At 40.9% G+C, this 19,437-nt stretch overlaps 1 protein-coding gene across 1 annotated transcript in view; it reads right to left on the bottom strand.

Moving 5' to 3' along the window:
* Positions 1–1,543: 1,543 nt before the first annotated feature.
* GRM2 (glutamate metabotropic receptor 2) overlaps positions 1,544–19,437 on the bottom strand; it is a 102,391-nt gene continuing 84,497 nt past the window's right edge. The window contains exons 3-6 of the mRNA XM_026721471.2: positions 16,925–17,762; positions 14,363–15,429; positions 6,577–6,751; positions 1,544–1,884 (exon numbers count right to left, since the gene is read on the bottom strand). Coding sequence (XP_026577256.1) covers positions 1,811–1,884; positions 6,577–6,751; positions 14,363–15,429; positions 16,925–17,762 — 2,154 coding nt within the window. The 3' untranslated portion in view covers positions 1,544–1,810. The remainder of the gene's footprint in view (positions 1,885–6,576; positions 6,752–14,362; positions 15,430–16,924; positions 17,763–19,437) is intronic.

Here is a 19,437-nt window from a genome sequence, read left to right on the forward strand (position 1 = left end):
AAGGGTTTCCTTTCAAACCCTTCAGCAGCATTCCTAAAGTAGATAAATTTGCCCAGAGATGACGAATGGAATCTTTGAGATATGAACTTTCCCCGCTTTCAGTTAGGAAGAGTTTGTGATGGCGTTTGGTGGCCCAGTTGCTCTTTCAAGGAAGCCTTTTGATGCTTAAGAATGACAGATACTGGCAGATACTCCAAAGAGTGACACTTAACTGGAGCACCCAGTTTCTCACTACACATGTAACATTGTCCCTTGTTGCATATCTGACAGATTTGAAAATATTTGACAAGCAGGGATATAGTGAAGAAAGCATAGAAGACAGATGGAGGCTGGGCAGGCTTTTCCATGGAGAAAAAATGTGCTATTAACTAACTTAGCTCACTGGCCACACCGGCAGCTTAAAAGAAGAAATAATTGTGCTATAATAGAACTGTTGCCTAGAACAGGCTACATGTAAACAAAAGTTCAAGAGTCTTCCGAAAGAGAAGTTTGACTTTTTCCCCCCAGATCTGTTCCTGGCCTATAGGAAGTCCTCAAGTTCCTTTATAAGTTGTTGCCTCTTCCTTTGGATACCAGAAGTTCTGTGCATCCCTTTAGAAACTAGCAGAAATGATTGCCATTCTCATTTTAAGAGCAAAGAACTTTAGCCCATAGCTGTGGAATAGCAACAGCCCAGAAGGCAGCTAACAGTTTTTATGAAACTTTAGCATCAAAGGCAAGCAGAAGAAATATTTTCCATGATAGAAGGATATTCTCAGTTTTTCCATCTGGGTGTAGTGGCATTTTGCCCATTGTTTTTCTCTCACTAAGTAGCTTGGATAAACTTGCTTGCTTAAGAGCCTACGTTTTCCCATAACTGAATTCCTGTGAATCATTAGGATACAAAGAAACTAGTATTGGGCTTATATTGGAATGATATCTCTCAATATTTAACTAATGTATAATTCAAGTAACAAGATCAAGGTCTTCTTCCTCTTCATACAACAGAGGAAGGTCTGGAGATTAGAATCCCCTCTGAATCAATGTCTACAGTCCTGAATCATCATGGAAGTTTTCAAGCACCTTTTTATTGGTCTATACAGCTAGTCTTTTGCTTATTTCACTGTTATTGCCAACTGTATTACCCAACCATCAAAGAAGATTTCAGTGTGCTTCTTCTGTATTGTTATTAAAACACACAATTTCAGAGCTTTTCTTCCTGGTTTTGACCATCTCTGTGTATTAAATTCCATTTGTGCATTTACTTTCCTTCTTAGATTATGTCATAGGTTTGTTTATCTGAGAAAGCTCTCACTCAATGCTAAGTTTTAAAACAAACCAAAGAATATAACAATTTGATTCAATGCAATTAAGACACCTGAATCTTCAGGTTTTTAAATATAAGCTTCTCTTCCACCTCTTGCACTGTACCAAATTTTCCTTGATTTCTTCATAATTTGAAGTCTAATAGAAAGAGATGAAAATTAATACAAAGAGAAAATGTTACTTTAGCTCAGTGTCTTGTAGCCCAAATTGTACGTTTAACTTTTACATGTCCTACTTTAAAAAAAAAAACACGCTCTCCACCTATGCTGAAATATTCCTGCCTCTCTGCATTGGTCTTTGACTTTGAGGATAAAGCTTTGATCTCATTTCTTGTGTCCCTATTCCTTTGCCTTGAAAAAGTTTGTCAACAGATGAACTTGGAAACTAGTTGCTGTTGTTATCTTTTAAGGAAAGAAAAGGCCCAGTGAGAAACAAAAAAAGGCATTTGTTTTGCAGGAGATGAGCACAATGGCTACAAATACTCATGGTCACCAAGCACAAGTGTTCACAAGGATGAGGTTGTAGAATCCACCACTTCGCGGCCATTGCAGACTGTTGGGACATATTGAGAAGTTGACCCTGGGAGACACAAATTGGGAAAAGATTTCAAAGGACGGCATTATGAATCTCATACTTAACAACGTGTCAAACATCACCATTCACCAACCAACCAATTATCAACCCCCTTCCCTACTGATAAAGGAGTTCACCATAGGCAAACTGTTCAAATGAAAAACATGACATCCAGGAAAATTGCCAAAACATCATAATATAAAAGGAACAGACAAAAGAGTGTATCTTTGGAGAAATCTATCAAACAAAGCACATAAAATGTGAAATAGTCATGGAAAAGGAGTAGAAATTGGTTGAAGCAAATTTTAAAATGGCGAGGGGGATGAAACTGGTCTTTTCATTAATCACTATTTTCAAAAGAGCTAGAAATTTTACCCAGTACATTTTCTTACATACATCTGTTCATCTAGTTTGATTTCTAAAATGGCACCTGGCATGTTCTGTTATCTTTGCCCTTGAGAAGCTCTTAAGCAGCCTGATATTTATCTGATATGCCTGCAGGGACTAATCTAGCCCACCAATTCTTCCGTTCAAGAGTCTGATTGGATGATGTTGCTTTCTCATGCAAGTGAAGAAGGATGAAAGAAAAGATGAGAGCAGCAGTGCCAAACTAGTGAGATACTATTGGAGAAGATGGGAGAGCATCTTGAAAACTACAACTACAAACACTATATTCACTAATAATTGTAAGAATTTAAAATGCAAACTATGGATGCTGGAAACATATACATATACATATACATATACATATACATATACATATACATATACATATTATTATTATTATTATTATTATTATTATTATTATTATTATTATTATTATTTGCAGAGTCAGCCAGATGTTCGGACTGGGTTTGGCATTTTTATCTACCTGTTGAGTCCTTACCAAGGACCTGGGATAGGCAAATCTGGATGTTTGATGGCATTACAGATATCACTGCAGGATGGAAGCTGTTCCAAGCAAGCTGCCTTCTGCAATTGACTGATGGCAAATTTGTCAATGCCCATGGTGTTGAAGTGGTGCTCCAGTTGTTTTGGGACTGCACCCATGGCGCCTATTACTATTGGTCCTACCCTTGCTTGCCTTTGCCATAGTTGTTCTATTTCTATTTGTAGGTCTTTGTATTTTGTTGTCTTTTCCAGTTCTTTCTCTTCTCTTCTGCTGTCTCCAGGCACTGCCACATCCACTATCCAGACTTTTTTGTTTTTCTTATCGACAACTGTTAAGTCTGGGGTGTTATGTGGTAGGTGCCTGTCTGTCTGGATTTTTGAAGTCCCAGAGCAATTTAACTTTTTCATTTTCTATGACTTTTTCTATTTTATGGTCCCACCAGTTCTTGCTTACAGTCAAATGATATTTCTTGCAGATCTTCCAATGCACCATTGTTGCTATTTTGTCATGCCATTGCTTGTAGTCAGTTTGTGCAATCTTCTTGCAGCAGCTTACCAGGTGGTTCACGGTTTCTGCAGCTTCTTTGCATAGGCGGTACTTACTGTCTGTTCCTGTCTTCTCAATTCTGGCTTTGTCTACATTTGTCCTTAAGGCTTGGTCTTGCACAGCCAGAATTAGTCCCTCGGTCTCTTTCTTTAACTTTCCTGCTCTTAGCATAGCCAGGTCTTGTTATTATCTGCTCTCCCTGCTATGTTTTTAATGTACTGGCCATGTAGTGCTTTGTTTTCTCATACTTCCATTCTGTTCTTCATTTGGTCTTTCTTGTAGGCCAGTTTGGTCTCTCTGGTAGTCAGCAAGCCTTCCTGGCATATTAACTTCAGTGCATCTTCTTCATTGCCCTTCAGATATTCTTCCAAACCCCATTTTTCTTCTTCAACTATCTGATGTATTTGTAACATTCCACGCCTACCTATTTGCCTTGGTAGGTAGAGTCTGTCAATGCCGCTGCGAGGATGAAGGGCATTATTATTATTATTATTATTATTAAAAAGTGTGACTCATGGATGTTGCAATATCAGCCAATAGTTCAATTGACAAAAACACATGGAAAAAGTAACAAAATATGGGATTGGAAAATTGCAGTTGACAGGGTTTGGGAGAAAAGGTCAGCTTTAATACCATAGGAATTGGACTCTTGAAGCTTTAACAAAGGGATTTTCCAAATATTTGGAAATTTATTGGACTTGATACCACTATTTTTGTAAACAACAACAACAAACAAACCCTATCTCCAGGGTTCCTAGGATTTTGGTTAGAACCAGAGGTGGTATTCAGCAGGTTCTGACCAGTTCTGGAAAGCCAGTAGTGGAAATTTTGAGTAGTTTGGAGAACCGGCAAATACTAGCTCTGACTGGAGATTTTACAGTATCCTTCCCATACCACACCCACCAAGCCACACCACAGAACCAGTAGTAAAAAAAATTTGAATCCCACCACCCAAATACCCAGTCTAAAGGCTGTGATACAAATCAGTGAATAGACAGTGTAACAACAAGAACAGTATGTTGGCCAAGCCTTGTTAAGAAAGTGTGCTAGGAGTGTTTCCTAACAAAGATTTTTACTTTCTTACAATGCAGGCTACTGTTACTCTCTCCTTACAGTATATTCTCATTCGGTCTCTGAAAAGAATCTTGATTTAACTGTTTTGCCAGGACATATTTACTGGGAAAACAAATTACTGTAGATAACACAATAACTAAATAAATGGCCTGCATCACTCAATTCAAATGGCTTACAAAGATGGTTCTGCATTTTATATGCAGAAGCAGACAAGACAAATTCCGTGACAAAATAACTAGTTTTCATCTCTGTGTAGTTTCGTCTTTTGCTGATTATTTTCACAGATCAGTTGCTCTGTGAAATCTTGTGACATGATTTCACATTCAGAGAAGAGATAAGAATAGTGACTCAAGAGAGGACAAGATGATGACACAAAATTAACACCATTAGTGACGATGGTGTTTGATGGTTTAGCTTAGCTGTTTGGTTTTGAGTAAGAAAAAATAATGTCACAGATCCTCCTTCTCCATCCTTCATATACCTTCCTCCATCCTGGTTCTTTTCAGACTTTTTCTAGGGTGGTTATGCTTTATATAAATTGTATAGTATATTACTTGTTATATGATATTCAAATACAAAGAGTTATCAGTAGACTAGTTTGTGGGGAAAATGGAATCACTTTATCAGATAAGACATTTAACAAACTTCCTTTGGCTGATACTGAGGGTGAAGGTTCATTCTCCAAGCTTGTGGGTTGGTTTCTGAATGTTTGGTTACCAAGCTTGGTAACATCTTCAGCGGAATTTAGGGGATGTCAATGTTCTTCTGTTTATAAGGGCTACAGGCAGGGGTGGGATTCAAAAATCCCAGCAACCGGTTTGCTGCCTGGTTGCTAGGTGGGCATGGCCATGGTGGGTGTGGCCTACCACAACTTCTGGGAAGGCCATTTTTCTCCTTCCCTGGCCTCTGGGAGGGTGAAAAGGCCTTCCCGGGCTCTGGAGGCCCTCTGGAAGCTGGAAGCAGGCCCGTTTCTGGACTTCTGGAAGACCCATTTTTCCCCCTCCCAGAGCCTCCACGCAGACCCTGCACTTACCTGCATCACGTGGAGGCTCCTGGGAGGGGAGGGGTGGGTGGGGCCAACCAGTCATTTGAAATACCGGTTCAGCAAACCAGTATGAAAACTTAGGTCCAAATCGGTAGAATCCCACCTCCGGCTTCAGGTATCTGTGTGTCAAGTCAGGGTCTTGTGATAGGTCAGGTGTAAGTCATCAGTGAGAATCTTGTGATGGGTCTTGTGATAGGGAGATTACATCTGGTCAGGTCAGGGAGGTGAACTGCTGGTGGAGGGGGAGTTGCAGGGGTTGGTTGGGGGTCAGTGCTATCTCTGGTTGGCTGTGCAGTTGATTCGGATTCTGAGGGCTTCTTGGCTCCTTGTAGGTCAATGTGTCTGTTGATGGAAGCACCAGGCTTTGATGAACTCACGAGCATGGCTGGTGGTGGCATGACTGATGATTTTTGCGTTGCTCCAACTGGTACTGTTTGCTTTCAGTGTGGGAAAAAGCTGATTGGCTGACACGTTAGCTGATACTGTTGTTATATTGACTATTTAAACTGGCATAAACTGCAGATGCACAAATGATTATTTTGTCTTGATCACAGTTAATAAAGGGGAGACAGGAAACTGCCACATCATGCCCAAATCCAAAACTATGCTTAATCTAACTACAGTTAGTGAAAACAGGTCAGCTTTTTGAACTATGATTTCAAGATTTCCACCAAGCACATTTAAGCCTCAGTTCATCAGATATCAAGACCAGCTGGGTTGGTCAAAACTGAAAAAAAAGAAAGAAAATAAACTCCTCCTTCGGAGGAGGAGGAGGAGGAGAAGGATAAATGCTGTATCTTGCTTTCACCCTATCAGATTTATAGTTTTGCATTATGTGTAAATGTAGCCATGGGTGACAAAACCAACACTATCAGCAGTTATTTTTGTAATTTCCCAGGAACATTTGTTGCTTTTCAGAATGGTGCTCTTTACTCAATCCTAACACCTACATGAACTCTCAGATGTTTAAGACAGTAGATTAAAGACAATTCAGCCATAGGACAGTCAGAATAAGTTACTGCTGTAGACAAATTTATTCACAGAGTACAACGAGTCAGGAAAAATCTTTGCTCTCAGTCACACTGCCAATAAATATAAGATGGGGATTGTTGCTTGCAAGTACTCTCTCACACACACTCACCCTGCGAGTGGCTAGAGCCTGCAGCTGTCACACTGAATCGGTTGGTGGAAACGCGATGGCTGGCTACATTCTTCTGGGGCTGGAACATAATGATATGCAGCTTGGGAGTAAAGAGGCAGCCAAGAACTACTGTGCCACTTAGGCTGACTGAGATGCACATCGTCGTGGTCTGAACCTGTGAAGGGGGAAAGGAAGATGCAAACCAGTCCAGCAACTCGAAGCATAAAGCACAAAAGACATGAAAAACAGGGGGGGGGGGACCTACAGGCATTTTAACTATCCAGATGTAATAACCCACTGGTCTGCTTGGTGAAGAAATGTTCATATAAATCCCAATCCCAACAACAATGATAATATTTGGGCAACCCACCAACTTGCTGTCTCCCTATCACGATCCCTGAACAAGGTACGGAGCTTCCTTGTATCTCGAAATGCTTTTGGATCCACTAGAAATGAGAGCAAACTGTGTCGTAGGTATGGGGGCCCTCAGACATTTATGGGAAGTTTTGGGACTGGATGAATAGCCACGTTGGTATAGCCCTGTGCTTGCACAAAAGGAAAGGAGGTTCCAACATTTTTAACGTCTTCTTTCTTTTCTTTGAGAACACCAAACTTGTAGCAGACATGGCTAAGAGGCCTTATAGAGGAATCAACTACGAAAGGGATCCTGGACCTCCTGAGCAAATGGCTGAAGCTGTTCCTGGAGGCAGTGGAGGTGCACCTCTGCTGGTAGGGAATGAGTCCTTGTGGGCAAGATGCTGGAAATGCCCAGATTTGCAGGAGAAAAGTTTGCAAGACTTTCCATCAGTCCCGAGAGTTGGAATATAGCATTCTGGGAAAGTGACACAGGACTCTTCCTTATCTCCCCCTGCCCCCAATACCTCTCAAATAGCCCTGAATATTGATGTAGGCAGAATTAATTACCTCCTAGTAGAAGGGGGACAGGGAAAGAAGAAAAATAATGTCCTTTGCCTCTCACCTTGAACTTCACAAGCTGGCCATTGATGGATGTGATGGATATTCCATCGTACAATCTCCCTATTACTATTTCCACTATTAGATTGCTGTGTAACATACCAAGCCTTCTTCAAAGCCTCATATGACTTTTGGGATCTAATGTCTTCTCAAACCACAATTGATGTGCATGAAAATTCCAGTAAGAAGCTTAACATCAGTTTAAAAATTAGGAAATATAATAACCCTATCCACAAATTTCATTAAAAAAATAGAATACCCAGTGCTGTCCATGTGCCCAATACAGTTGTGTCTATTCTGAATTATTTTCCTGCAAAGATCTTGTCTAGCCAGACATTAAGATAGGCCCACAGCTGTCCAAATATTTCTCTGAGCTTGATCAATATGGTGTCTCAGTTCAGTAATCCAATTCTAACCCAATTTAAAGTTGGAAGAATTAAACTATTGGTAGGTTGCTGCTTTAAATGTCAAAACGAATGCATAAAAATACACGAAAAGAAGTGGGTGGTTAAAGTGTAAGGAAGACTAGCAGAGATTTATACAATGTGGTGAAAGAGACTCAACTCAGAAATTAAGCAATCCTTTTTTGCACTCAATCAATGCATTTGCCATGTTGTCAGAAGTCAATTCCCACAACATATAAATGGATCTTATGCAACAGAGTGTGAAATATGAAATAAAAAAAATTATGAGAAAGTCTCAGGAGACCCATGGCTGTCTTCAGGAATATACAAATAAATTGTTTTAATAAGCAATTAATGTATTTTCACAATAGCCTTACTGATTAGGAAGTAAAAAGTAAATCTAGTTTTAGCAATATGAATGTATTGAGAGAGAAAAACTCAGCCACAATGACTTTTATACTTATAAATCTTACTAGTTAACTGTCTATACTTCATTTAAACTTTGTAACTATAGTATCTTTTACTTTAACCCAACAGTGAGTTAGCTCCGCATGAGGAAATATTGTGGGAACCCTGAAAATATGGAGACAGCTTTCTATCTAGATAGAGCAGGGGTGTCAAACTCAAGGCCTGTGGGCTGAATCTGGCCTGCAGGGTGCTTAAATCTGCCCTGCAGGGATGGCCTGGAAATAGCAAAGGATTGGCCTGTGGCGCCTCTGGCAGCCAAAATGGGGGGGGGGAGGCGGCCTCTCGTGCCCCGTTTTCAGCCTGGACAGCCTCCTGCAGCACTCTGCTGACCAAAATGGGGCATGGGGGGGGGGGCTGTGAGCTACCCCACCATGCCCCATTTTGGTGGGCAAAGTGCTGTAGGAGGCCATCCAGGCCAAAAATAGGGCAGCAGAGTGCTGCAAGAGGTGTCCATCCCATCGCTGCCCCCCCACTGGCCTGCAGAGATTACTATCTGATCCAGCCCTTAAAGAAACCCAGTTGGACACCCCTGAACTAGATAGAATAGTCATGAAACAAATTTGTTACTTACCACCAGGCCAATCTAAAGTCTTGAAAGAAAAATAAGTTTCAATCAGGAGTAATCCTGCCTTTCAGAGATTAATTCATCATCTTGATATTTTGCACCCTTTAACTTATTTTAGGAATTTTTCCCTGTTTGTTCCATAGAAGTTTAAACTCATTCAAGAAGCCAGAAAACTAAGAATTTATCTCCCAGCACCAGCTATTGTTTAATTCCCCCTGAAAACATCCAAAACTTTGCTTCCATTTTGCTCTTACTCTGCTTATGTGATTGGCTTCATACTCTGTGCTAAACCATGTTTGGTTTATGTGTTTTATGTCTAAGCTCTTGTATCTAAGCGCAACCATTTGAATGACAACTAGATGGCAACAAAGGATTTTTGCAGCCCTCTTATGGAAGTCCTATTTTTACTTCAGTACTCTGAGAGTCTGGTTTATAGTTCATTGTAGTGCATTACAACCAGCAACTGTGACTTATTTAGCAATTTATGATTAAACTAAGCCAAGTTTTTAGAATGATATGTGAATCCAATCTATTACAAATGTTAAACCTGATTCCTCTTTAAGGATTTTTTTTTTCATATTTGTTTAGGTACTTACCTCTACATTCTATGTCCCCCCTCAGATTTTAGGCAATTTACATTCCAAGCAATTAAAAGCCATCAAAAAGTATTAATATAGATCCATGCAGTTTCCTTGGCAACATTTTCCCAAGTGTTTTGCCAGGATCTTCTTCCAAAAGGTTTTAAAATTCCCAGATAAGGGCTAAGTGAGTGGCCGGTTCAAAGACCCCCAGCTAAGGGTGAGATTCAACCATTTTGGCCTGGTTCGGGCGAACCAGATATTAAATTTACATCTGGTTTGCCAAACTGATAGTTGAACTGACTGGCTGGCCCTGCCCACCCCTCCCCTCCCATGAATCTCCACGCTTTGGATGCAGGTAAGTGCAGAGTCTGCATGGAGGCTCTGGGCGGGTGAAAAACAGCCTTCCCGGAAGTTCCGGAAGTCTGGAAATGGGCCTGTTTCCAGCTTCTGGAGGGCCTCCAGAGCCCGGGGGAGGCCATTTTTGCCCTCCCAGAGGCCCAAGGGAAGCCTCTGGACTTCGGGGAAGGTGAAAAACAGCCCTGCTGGAAGATCCAGTAGGCCATGCCCACCATGGCCATGCCCACCAGCAACCGGCAGAGAACCAGTCATTGGGATTTTTGAATCCCACCCTTACCCTCAGCTAGTGTCCATGCTTAAGGAAAGTCTAGAACTCAGGTCACCCTGCTCCTAGTCCAGTGCCTTTAATCATTACGTCAAAGTGGTCTCAACAGTATCATTCAGTTCCTTCTTGGTTCTTTCAGAGCAACCTTCTGAAACCTTACCGGGAAGCCATCATTCTAATATGGGATAAGGGCCAAGCTAAATCAGACTGAGGAGCTTGCTACCAAGGCTGGTTTCCAAATCCTTCTTCTCACAGCTTGTGAGGGAATTTTCTCAGCCAGCTCTCTTGGCAGGATGAAGTGGATGGGCTGCTTCATTTGACAATCACTATGTTTCTTCAATAAATCCTTACAGCAACAGCAATATTTCACATTGCATTTTGTGGGATTGTATAGCTTTGTCATAACAACAAATGCAGCTCCCATACTATTAGTACTTTAATGGAACTTCATAACTCTGGCTCCACACAAGCAACCCAAACCTTCAGCTGATACTGATTTGTAGAGCGCGATTAAGAACTCTGAAGCTGTTAGTGTGATTTCTCCTTTAGTCAGATGAGATCCCAATGTGAAGATCTCCCATTTCATGTGGGAGCAATATCTATCTCTGATTATTTTAGAGGAAGCTTAGCTGCTTGAGATTCCTAAAAGTAGATTCTCTTTAAAAAAAAAAGTTAAGGAAAAATCATCTAGACCAGGGGTCTCCAACCTTGGCAACTTTAAGTCTGGAGGACTTCAACTCCCAGAATTCCCCAGCCAGCTTTGCTGGGAGTTGAAGTCTGCCAGGCTTAAAGTTGCCAAGGTTGGAGACCCCTGATCTAGACAGCATAAGCACAGCATCTCCCAATCTTTGTTATAGCATTGAAAATGTTTTCAGGTTTCCTCATAAATCTGAAAAAAGAAATTCTACCACTGCAGTAGCATGGCTCCTTAAAGGAGCAGCTGCAGTTTTTCAACTATCATATATTTATTCATCTGAGCTACACAAATCCAACTGGCAATAAAGAAATATCTCTTTGCCTTTTTAATAAGGCTCTCATAGGCCCTTGCTGAAATAACACATGCTTAGTCTTTAGTAAATTAGAATTTGCTAATAAACTCATTTTCTGCAAAATTCCTCCCAGAGCAAACCCTCCCACAAACACAGAGGATTGTTAACCAACAACTTTAAGTGACAAGAACACAATCCAAGAATCTGCAACTCCAATTAGGCAGTGGAATTCAAATGTATTAGGGGACCATCTACAAGTAGACAGCATACCACCCCTTCTCAAGCATTATGTGGAATTAAATTACCCACTCTTAAAGGAAGCTTAAGATGGTGCTTAATTTGAATAAGCACATGTCCATTTAATATACTTAATACCCAAAGGCAAACAAGCTAAGAACTATGCCAGTTACCCAGTTAAAACAAGAGTAACACAACCAGAAAACTCATTATATGGCAATTCCTTTTGAAGCCTCTCACACTTGTCATTTAAAGATTTCCAGTATGAAACAGGAAGCACTGAGCGAACTTTTCAATATCAATCCAGCTCCATGTCCAACAAACAGATTGTGATCTTTATGTCACGCAGAAGCATCTCCCACAAGGTGATCCATGAGATTCTTGCATTAATGGCAACTCTATTTTCAGTTTCTGAATTTTCAGATATTAAAAAGGATCACTTGAAAAAGCTCTAGCACATTTTTTCCCCGATGGGCAAAAGGGCTTGCTGTTTCTCTAAAGAACCAAACACGATGGCTACAAGGTTCAAAGAGACCAGGTAATTGAAGGTGAGTTCTAGAAATGCTTATTTTCAAAATTGCCTTAAGGTTCAAAAAATAATTATTTCTCAGTCTCTAATTACTCAATTATGGGTAATTTGAACATGATGACAGTCTGCTGTTTCTGACCAAAACTGTGAGGTTCTTCTTATGCAATTATATCATTATAAAAACAGTGTGGGCCCATAGCTCCCAAATTACTTGAACTACAGTAATTTTGTTATAAGAATAATGCCTTTAAAATGACCTCTTTTATTATATTTCCTCCCCCAAGAACACCAGGGGCTTTTCTAAGTAACCAGCTTTTCTAACTCTCAATTCTCCTGAATCTAATCTCAGTGTACCCAAAGCTGATTCTAACTGCTTTGTTTACTTTCAGTTCTGCTCAGATACCAAGATGCTGTGAGCTCGGGCAGATTTACCTTCCCAGAGGACCACCACCCCATTAAGCATTCACCCTTCAGGCCAATGACTGAGTAAGAAGATGGTCATCAAAGCTGTTCCTGTTTGTTGGCCAATCAGTTGAGTGCTTTGTCCCACCTTTCTTGTCAACCCCTAAATGTATTCCTTTTCGCAAGAGAGAGGCAGGGACTAAATAGCTAGCATTAACCCATGTTTTTGTGCTTACTAACAGGGGAAAACCTCAGTTGCTTTCCAAATTCTTCCTAGTGATGGGCTAGCAATTCTGCTTTTCCATCTAATGATGTCAGAATATTGTCATGACTGGATGCCTAAAATGGGAGAGGGCAGAATTAAGTCAAGCACCCACTCCAGTAGGTGTTCCAATTGTCCTGTCAATCAGAAAGCTGTGATACGCTGCTATTTCTTGCATAGCAATAGCAATCATTTCTCTAGTCCCTGGATAGAATACGTACACACAGGGATGTGGGGAATTCATTTTGTCCCACTGTACATTTTGTAGAACTGTATATTCATTTGGGACCCCTAAACTCTGGGTGCAGCAAAATTCTGTGTATTAAAAAAAAACACTTGTGTCTCGCTATATATGATGAAGCATGTTCTTAGGTTTGTGCTCCCCAAAGTGCAACGTGCTGATGAATAAATAGCTCTATTGTTGTGGTGCTCTACTGTTATTCTTGTTCTTGTTGCGCTATCCAGGATGCAATTACACAAGCACCATTGGCACTTTTGGGATAGTTCTTATGGTCTTAACAATAAAGAGCTACAGGTTTCTCCATCCCCACTGGAGCTTTTATTATCTATATTCCAGAAACTGAATCACACTTAAGTATATTGAGTGTGGAGAAACCCTGGAGAGTTTTATGTATTCTTTCCATAGGGAAAAAAGTGTTTCAAAAATGGAAAGAAAGAAAGAAAAAGTATGACTCTTTTAATTTGATATGGTGAAGAATAACTTACAACTATCACAATGGCAACTAAATTGAGGGTATAGTGCAGAGGTCCCTAAACTTGGCAACTTTAGGACTTGTGGACTTCAACTCCCAGAATTCTCCAGCCAGAATAGAATTCTGGGAGTGGAAGTCCACAAGTTTTAAAGTTGCCAAGTTTGGGGACCTCTGGTATAGCGTGACACTCTTTGTCAGGTTCTGTTCCAGAAATTCCTAGAAGTAGACTGATAAGGGAAAGCATGACTGCTGGGATATGTGTGCAAACCTGTAATACAGATATGCAACTGAAGACCTTGACTGTTTGCCCACTCAAGACCTGGAATGCTACAGCATTGTCTTTCTGCAATTAGTTAATAACAAAATTAACACAGAAGATACTTATCACATTTTAGCGCTACCGCAGTGCTAATTATGCAGCAAACATCTTTCCCATGTCCAAGATCTTCTTAGAATGTTTACTAACAAAGAAGCCTCAAAAATAAAGTTGCCAGCACCTTCAACTTAAATTTGACTATTTATTCTTTTTGCTGTCTTTATTTTCTTGTTGGTGCATGCTGTGGAATGAATGAATGAATGAATGAATTGGGCTGTTAGTTGTTCCTTGAACAGATTAACTAAAATTTGCTAGCATCAGGGGAAAGAGATAAAAGTTGACATATGCCAAATAAAAATAGATTACTTGTGGAACAATTCATAATTTCTGATTGATTATGTTTATTAGTGTTATATCCCACCCTTCATTCAGGAGCTCCAAGTGGCATACATAGCACTCCCTTTTCCTATGTTTCCCCACAGCAATCATCTAATGAGGATGGAGCTTTGACTGAAAGAGAATAACTGGCCCAAAGTCACCAGTGATCTCCTGTAACTAAGAGTGGACTAGAGCTTCAATTTCCTAATTCAAACTCCATCAATGGGAATTCTATCCCAGGACATCTGGACTGGAGGGCACCAGGTTGGGAAAGATTCTCTGAAGCTGCCCGCTGTATGCTAAGATACCTTTTTAAAATCTTATTCCCAGCAAGAGCTAACTTACGCGGTAATCACTGGAGGTAACATAGAAGATGGGCAGGAAGGCTAGCCAAATGATGCATGTGGTATACATGGTGAATCCAATGAACTTGGCCTCGTTGAAATTTTCTGGACATTTCCTGGTCTTGAAGGCATAGACTGTACACAACACGATCAAGAGGACATTGTAGGTGAGTGAAATTAGCATACTGGAGTCTCGGTTGTTGCATTTGAGGGTGACAATATACCTTTTGTCTGACTCAGTCTCCTTTCGTGTGCCTGGAATCTCCACCATGAGCCAGATAATGACAATAATGAGCTGGCATGAAATAAGAGCCAGGCAGATGACCACCTGGGAGGTGGGGCTTATGAACCGTGGACGCTGCACGCCTTCTTTGATGCCACTGAAAATCCGTGCAATACGGTTTGTCTTGGTCAAGAGGGCAGAGTAGCAGACAGCAAAGGAGGTGCCCAACCCTAAGCGCCGCAGAGTACAGACCACAGTGGAAGGCTTGGCAATGAAGATAAATGTCATGCTGTAGCACATCAACACTCCAGTCAGCAGGATGTAGCATAGTTCTCGGCCTGATGCTTTCACAATGGGGGTGTCATTATTCCTAACAAAAACCCCCAAAACAAACAGAGTGGACATGAAACCAAGGCAAGAAATTGTGACTGGCCCAATAGCCCAGACATCCTTCCAGTGAATATACTCTTGGGGTAGTTCATAGCATCCGTTTAAAGTCATATTGGGCCAATAACCAAGGCCACAATCTCTGCAAGTAAGTTCATCCAGCAGAAATTCATACGGCTGGCATGGGATACATATCCAACAGCACATGTCTCCTGGTTGCATGCTCTTCATTTCATTTTTCTTGCAGGGATCACTGCACTGAGAAACAGGAATGGAGGTCTTCACCCATGGAATGAGGCTGGTGTTCAAAATGAGTCCTTCTGCCCAGTAGCCTACCTTCTGATAGCGATATCTCCCATTGGCTCTCTGGTAGTTGAAAATATTGTAACGACCAATTCCATCTCCACATTGGTCAAATCGAACCATACTTTTGGTGTCTAGTGGTGGTCGAAATGGAGCTGTGAAGTGGAATTGGAAAATTGGGTTCAAATGAGAGAAAAATAACATGATTACAAAACTGAGCTGTCCACATGGAAACTTTTTCCCCAAATTGGTTCTGTTATACTTTTGTCACTTTCTATTTAAAAACAGAAGTTCTATTCCTCGTCATTTTCGTATGGATAGAAACTATGGGTCTTTTTTTCTTTTACAGAGAGATGCTTATCACCCCCAATGTACATAATTTACTTGCATATTCTCAACAAAGTTGATAGCAATATAATCTGTGCAGAAATCTTAAAAACTGAATTAGACATGGGGAAATCTAGGAGCTGAAGTCCAAAATATCTGAAGGCATAAGGATTAGAAAGGCTATCTTTGGAATCACTGCAGAGCAGCCAGAACATAATAAATAATCTTTTAATGTTTCCCAAAAGTTGTGCATTAGAACTATGCAAAGAATTCCGAAGTGGCATTTTTTCAAAGCATGTTAGTACAAACAACACCTCCCTCCTTGAAACACTCAAGCAGCCACATCTTCTGGAAGGCTTGCTGCTCCATGTGCAGTTTTTGATAGTCGTATACATAGACAACACTTCCGTTGGATTGTCAGTGAAGCGTTTTGTAGGTTCCCCCTCCCACATGGAAGAAACAGCCTTTAAAATAGCCGCCAATGCTTTCTAGAAGACATGGCTGCTGAAATGAGTGCTTTTCAAACGTGGCAACTTTAAGATGTGTGGACTTCAACTTTCAGAACTCCCCAGCCAGAATTCTGTTGTAACCTGAAAACTCAGGGGCTCATTATTGCTTTATTATTCCAGCTCCGTGACACTCCAAGGTGAGTACATAGGAAAGCAAAATCAAATGTACGCAAGTGTGAACTTAGCTGGATACGGGTGGGGAGCCCTTTAGCTTGATCACAACAATACTGCAAATCTCTCTTAAATGAAGTTTAATGTGTATAACTATCTTGCTTTCATTGTAAGATATTAGCAGAACTTATGGAAAGTCCAATTCTAGGCCAGGGGTCCCCGAACTTGGCAAAACTTTAAAACTTGTGGACTTCAACTCCCAGAATTTTCCAGCCAGCTATGGGAGATGAAGTCCATAAGTCTTAAAGTTGCCAAGTTTGGAGACTTCTGTTCTAGGCAGTCAAATCTCCTGGCCTGAGAAAACCAAGTTTTGTCCCATTTGTACAAGCATGCTAAACTAGCAGCTGTCATACCCAAGAAAACAAGAGTGAGACTTTTTCACTTGATGGCAACATTCAATCAATGAGGGATTTTTTTTTTCAATTAATATTACAGCAATTCACACAGAAATATTTCTGGTAACCACAACACCAGGCAGTTTGTGCTCATAGAGAAAACTCTACTTTTCAGGATATTTCTGCCATGATCTGCCCTGAGACTGTATCGTTAAATTTAATCTGAGGCTCCAGTTCTCCATGCCCTGATCTTCATGTTCTTTATTCGTCCCCACAACTCTCTATATCAAACCTTTACTTTGGCTTACCATCAAAAGTTACGTTGAGCATGAAATCCTTGTAGAACCGCTTACCATTCACTGGCTTCATGGAATCACAGAGCTTGGTGGCATTGGGGCAGAGCGCTTGATGCATATTATGAAGGGCATGGGCCATTGCATAGACTGCATTGACCACAAACATGATCTTGGATTCCTGCTCAAACTGCCCTGACTTCAAGGAGAAATGACTGCAGTTCTGGCTGTGGAAACTACACTGGAACTTGTGTTCCCAGAACTCCTGGAACCATGGATTTCGGCTGTTGTTGTGGAGGTTGAGATTTTGGAAGTACACTGCAAATTCCTGTACTGGGTAGGATGCCAGTTCAATAGTGATAGCACCATCAGCAATTGGCTCACTGCCGGCCACCACACTCTCTAGAGCCCCCCAACCATCACTGGCCACCCAAGTGAAGGACACATTAATCCTTTGAGCAGCTGCTAGCAGCTCCCGAGCATCTTCACTTCGGGTGAATAGCACTACCACTCTTGCACTGGGTTTTTGCATCAGTGCTTTAATCACTCCATCAAAAGTCTTCTTGTTCATAGAGCGTCCCACTTTCTCAGAAGTGGCAATGCAGATGTTGCGGGCCCGAGCTTGTTGTTCAAAAGCTTCAATGCCTGTTTCTCCATAGTCTCCCTCAGAGGCCACAGTGGAGACGTAGGTCCAGTTGAAGTACCGCAGGATCTCAGACATAGCTTTGGCCTGGTAGAAGTCCGGCGGGACAGTGCGAGCAAAGTAGTCATAGCGAGACTTGTCACTCAGTTTGGCACTGGTGGAAGCATAACTGATCTGAGGGATCTGGAACAGCCGTAGGAGATTAGCCACCTGAGGAGAAAGAGATCAAGGAAGAGAGGGAAGATTCTTAGTGAGTAATTGGGGAGAAATAGGAATGCGCAAAAAGGAACAGGACTATTCTGCCCACTAGCGTGGAAAACATTACTATTTAAGTGTAACCCAGTAGAATAATTTTCTGTTATTTTTTAAAGGTGGTAGAGGAAGAATTAACATTTTCCCCTGTCCTGTTTGGGGATCATACAGACCTTCTGTAGACTCTAGTCTAGTTTGAATAACTGCTACATACTGTAAGGTTCCATTCTGACATTGCAACTAAATATGCTAAAATTGCTTAGGAATGGCATACTCTGAATTTATTATATAAGGTTTCTTATAATTGTTTTACAGATCGTATATGTGCCCTAAACATAGATAAACATCATAAGCAGTTTGGTAAATATCAGAATTTCATGTCATAGTTCTGATCATCGTTCTGCCTTCAGAAGCTATACCTTCTTGACTGGAGTTTTATGCTTACACAATGGGAAATAAAAACAAACATGGCACCAGTACAGCATGGTTTACTTTAGCATACACACATAGTCTTAATGTCTACACTTTCTCTGAATAACAAGTGAATTAACATTCAGTTGACTTTTTATTATCCAATATATTTAAAGAGACGGAGGAAAGTTCTCCAGTCAAAAGAGCATTTAAAGCAATGTTTTGGTCAGTATCTGACTTCCAGGAGACATGGTGTTTATAGGGGATTTTAACACCACAACAGATCCTCTCATTTCCCCTACCTAATCTTCCATTCAAGTATTGTTTGGTTATTCTACAGTTTATTTTTCTGCTGGCCTTGAAATGTTGAAAAGAAAATTATGGCAAGGGAAAGGAGCCAGGAGTAGAGTAAGCTGTGAGTAACCACCAGCGGTGAATGTGTTCCCAGAAGCTCTCCCAAAAAGCATAGCACTTCAAGACAATCAGTTTAGCTCCAATGTTGTACATCCTGCAGAGAAACCAGGAATAGATTTATTGGTTTTGAAAGCTGTTCTGGAGTTGCATTTGATTTTTTTTCCCCAAACATCCAAGCTGGAAGTGATCACAGTTTCAAAATTTGACTCATGGTCATAAAGATTAGTCTCAGACGCAACTGAGTGCTACGCCAAATACTTCATTCAGAGATTTTGTTGACAGGGAGCTAACATAGTATACTATCTACTTTAATGCAACATATTTCATATGTGTGTGCCTGTGTGCATTCTATATCTTATATATGTGTGTATGATATACAGATGTAGGATGTAGGATGTAAACATATGATGTATGAGTGTGTCATATTTTTATATATGATGACGTGTCCTCTTCAATCTTGTGTCCTCTACCAGAGGGCTGGGAGTTTGAGGGTTCTGCACAATATCTTAGCTTTTCCTAGCACTGCATTGTTCTGGACAGAGGGCTCCGGTGTCTCCTGGGATCCTTTCTCCCAACTTAGGAGTCACAGCCCTGGTTGTTCCTACCATCACTGGGGGTCACTTTGTCCTTTGCTTTCCACATCCTCTCTAGTTCTTCCTTCAGGCCCTGACACTTCTCCAACTTCTAGTACTCTTTCTTCCTGAGGTTGCTGTCCCAGGGCACTGCTACATCTATCACCACCACTGTCTTCTACAGGTAAGGTAGGTATCAGACAAGATTTGAATCCTGGTCTTCCACATTGAATGGT

Source organism: Pseudonaja textilis, chromosome 2, assembly GCF_049901715.1.
Source record: "Pseudonaja textilis isolate UNSWEBS1 chromosome 2, rPseTex1.2, whole genome shotgun sequence".
Lineage (NCBI taxonomy): Eukaryota > Metazoa > Chordata > Lepidosauria > Squamata > Elapidae > Pseudonaja > Pseudonaja textilis.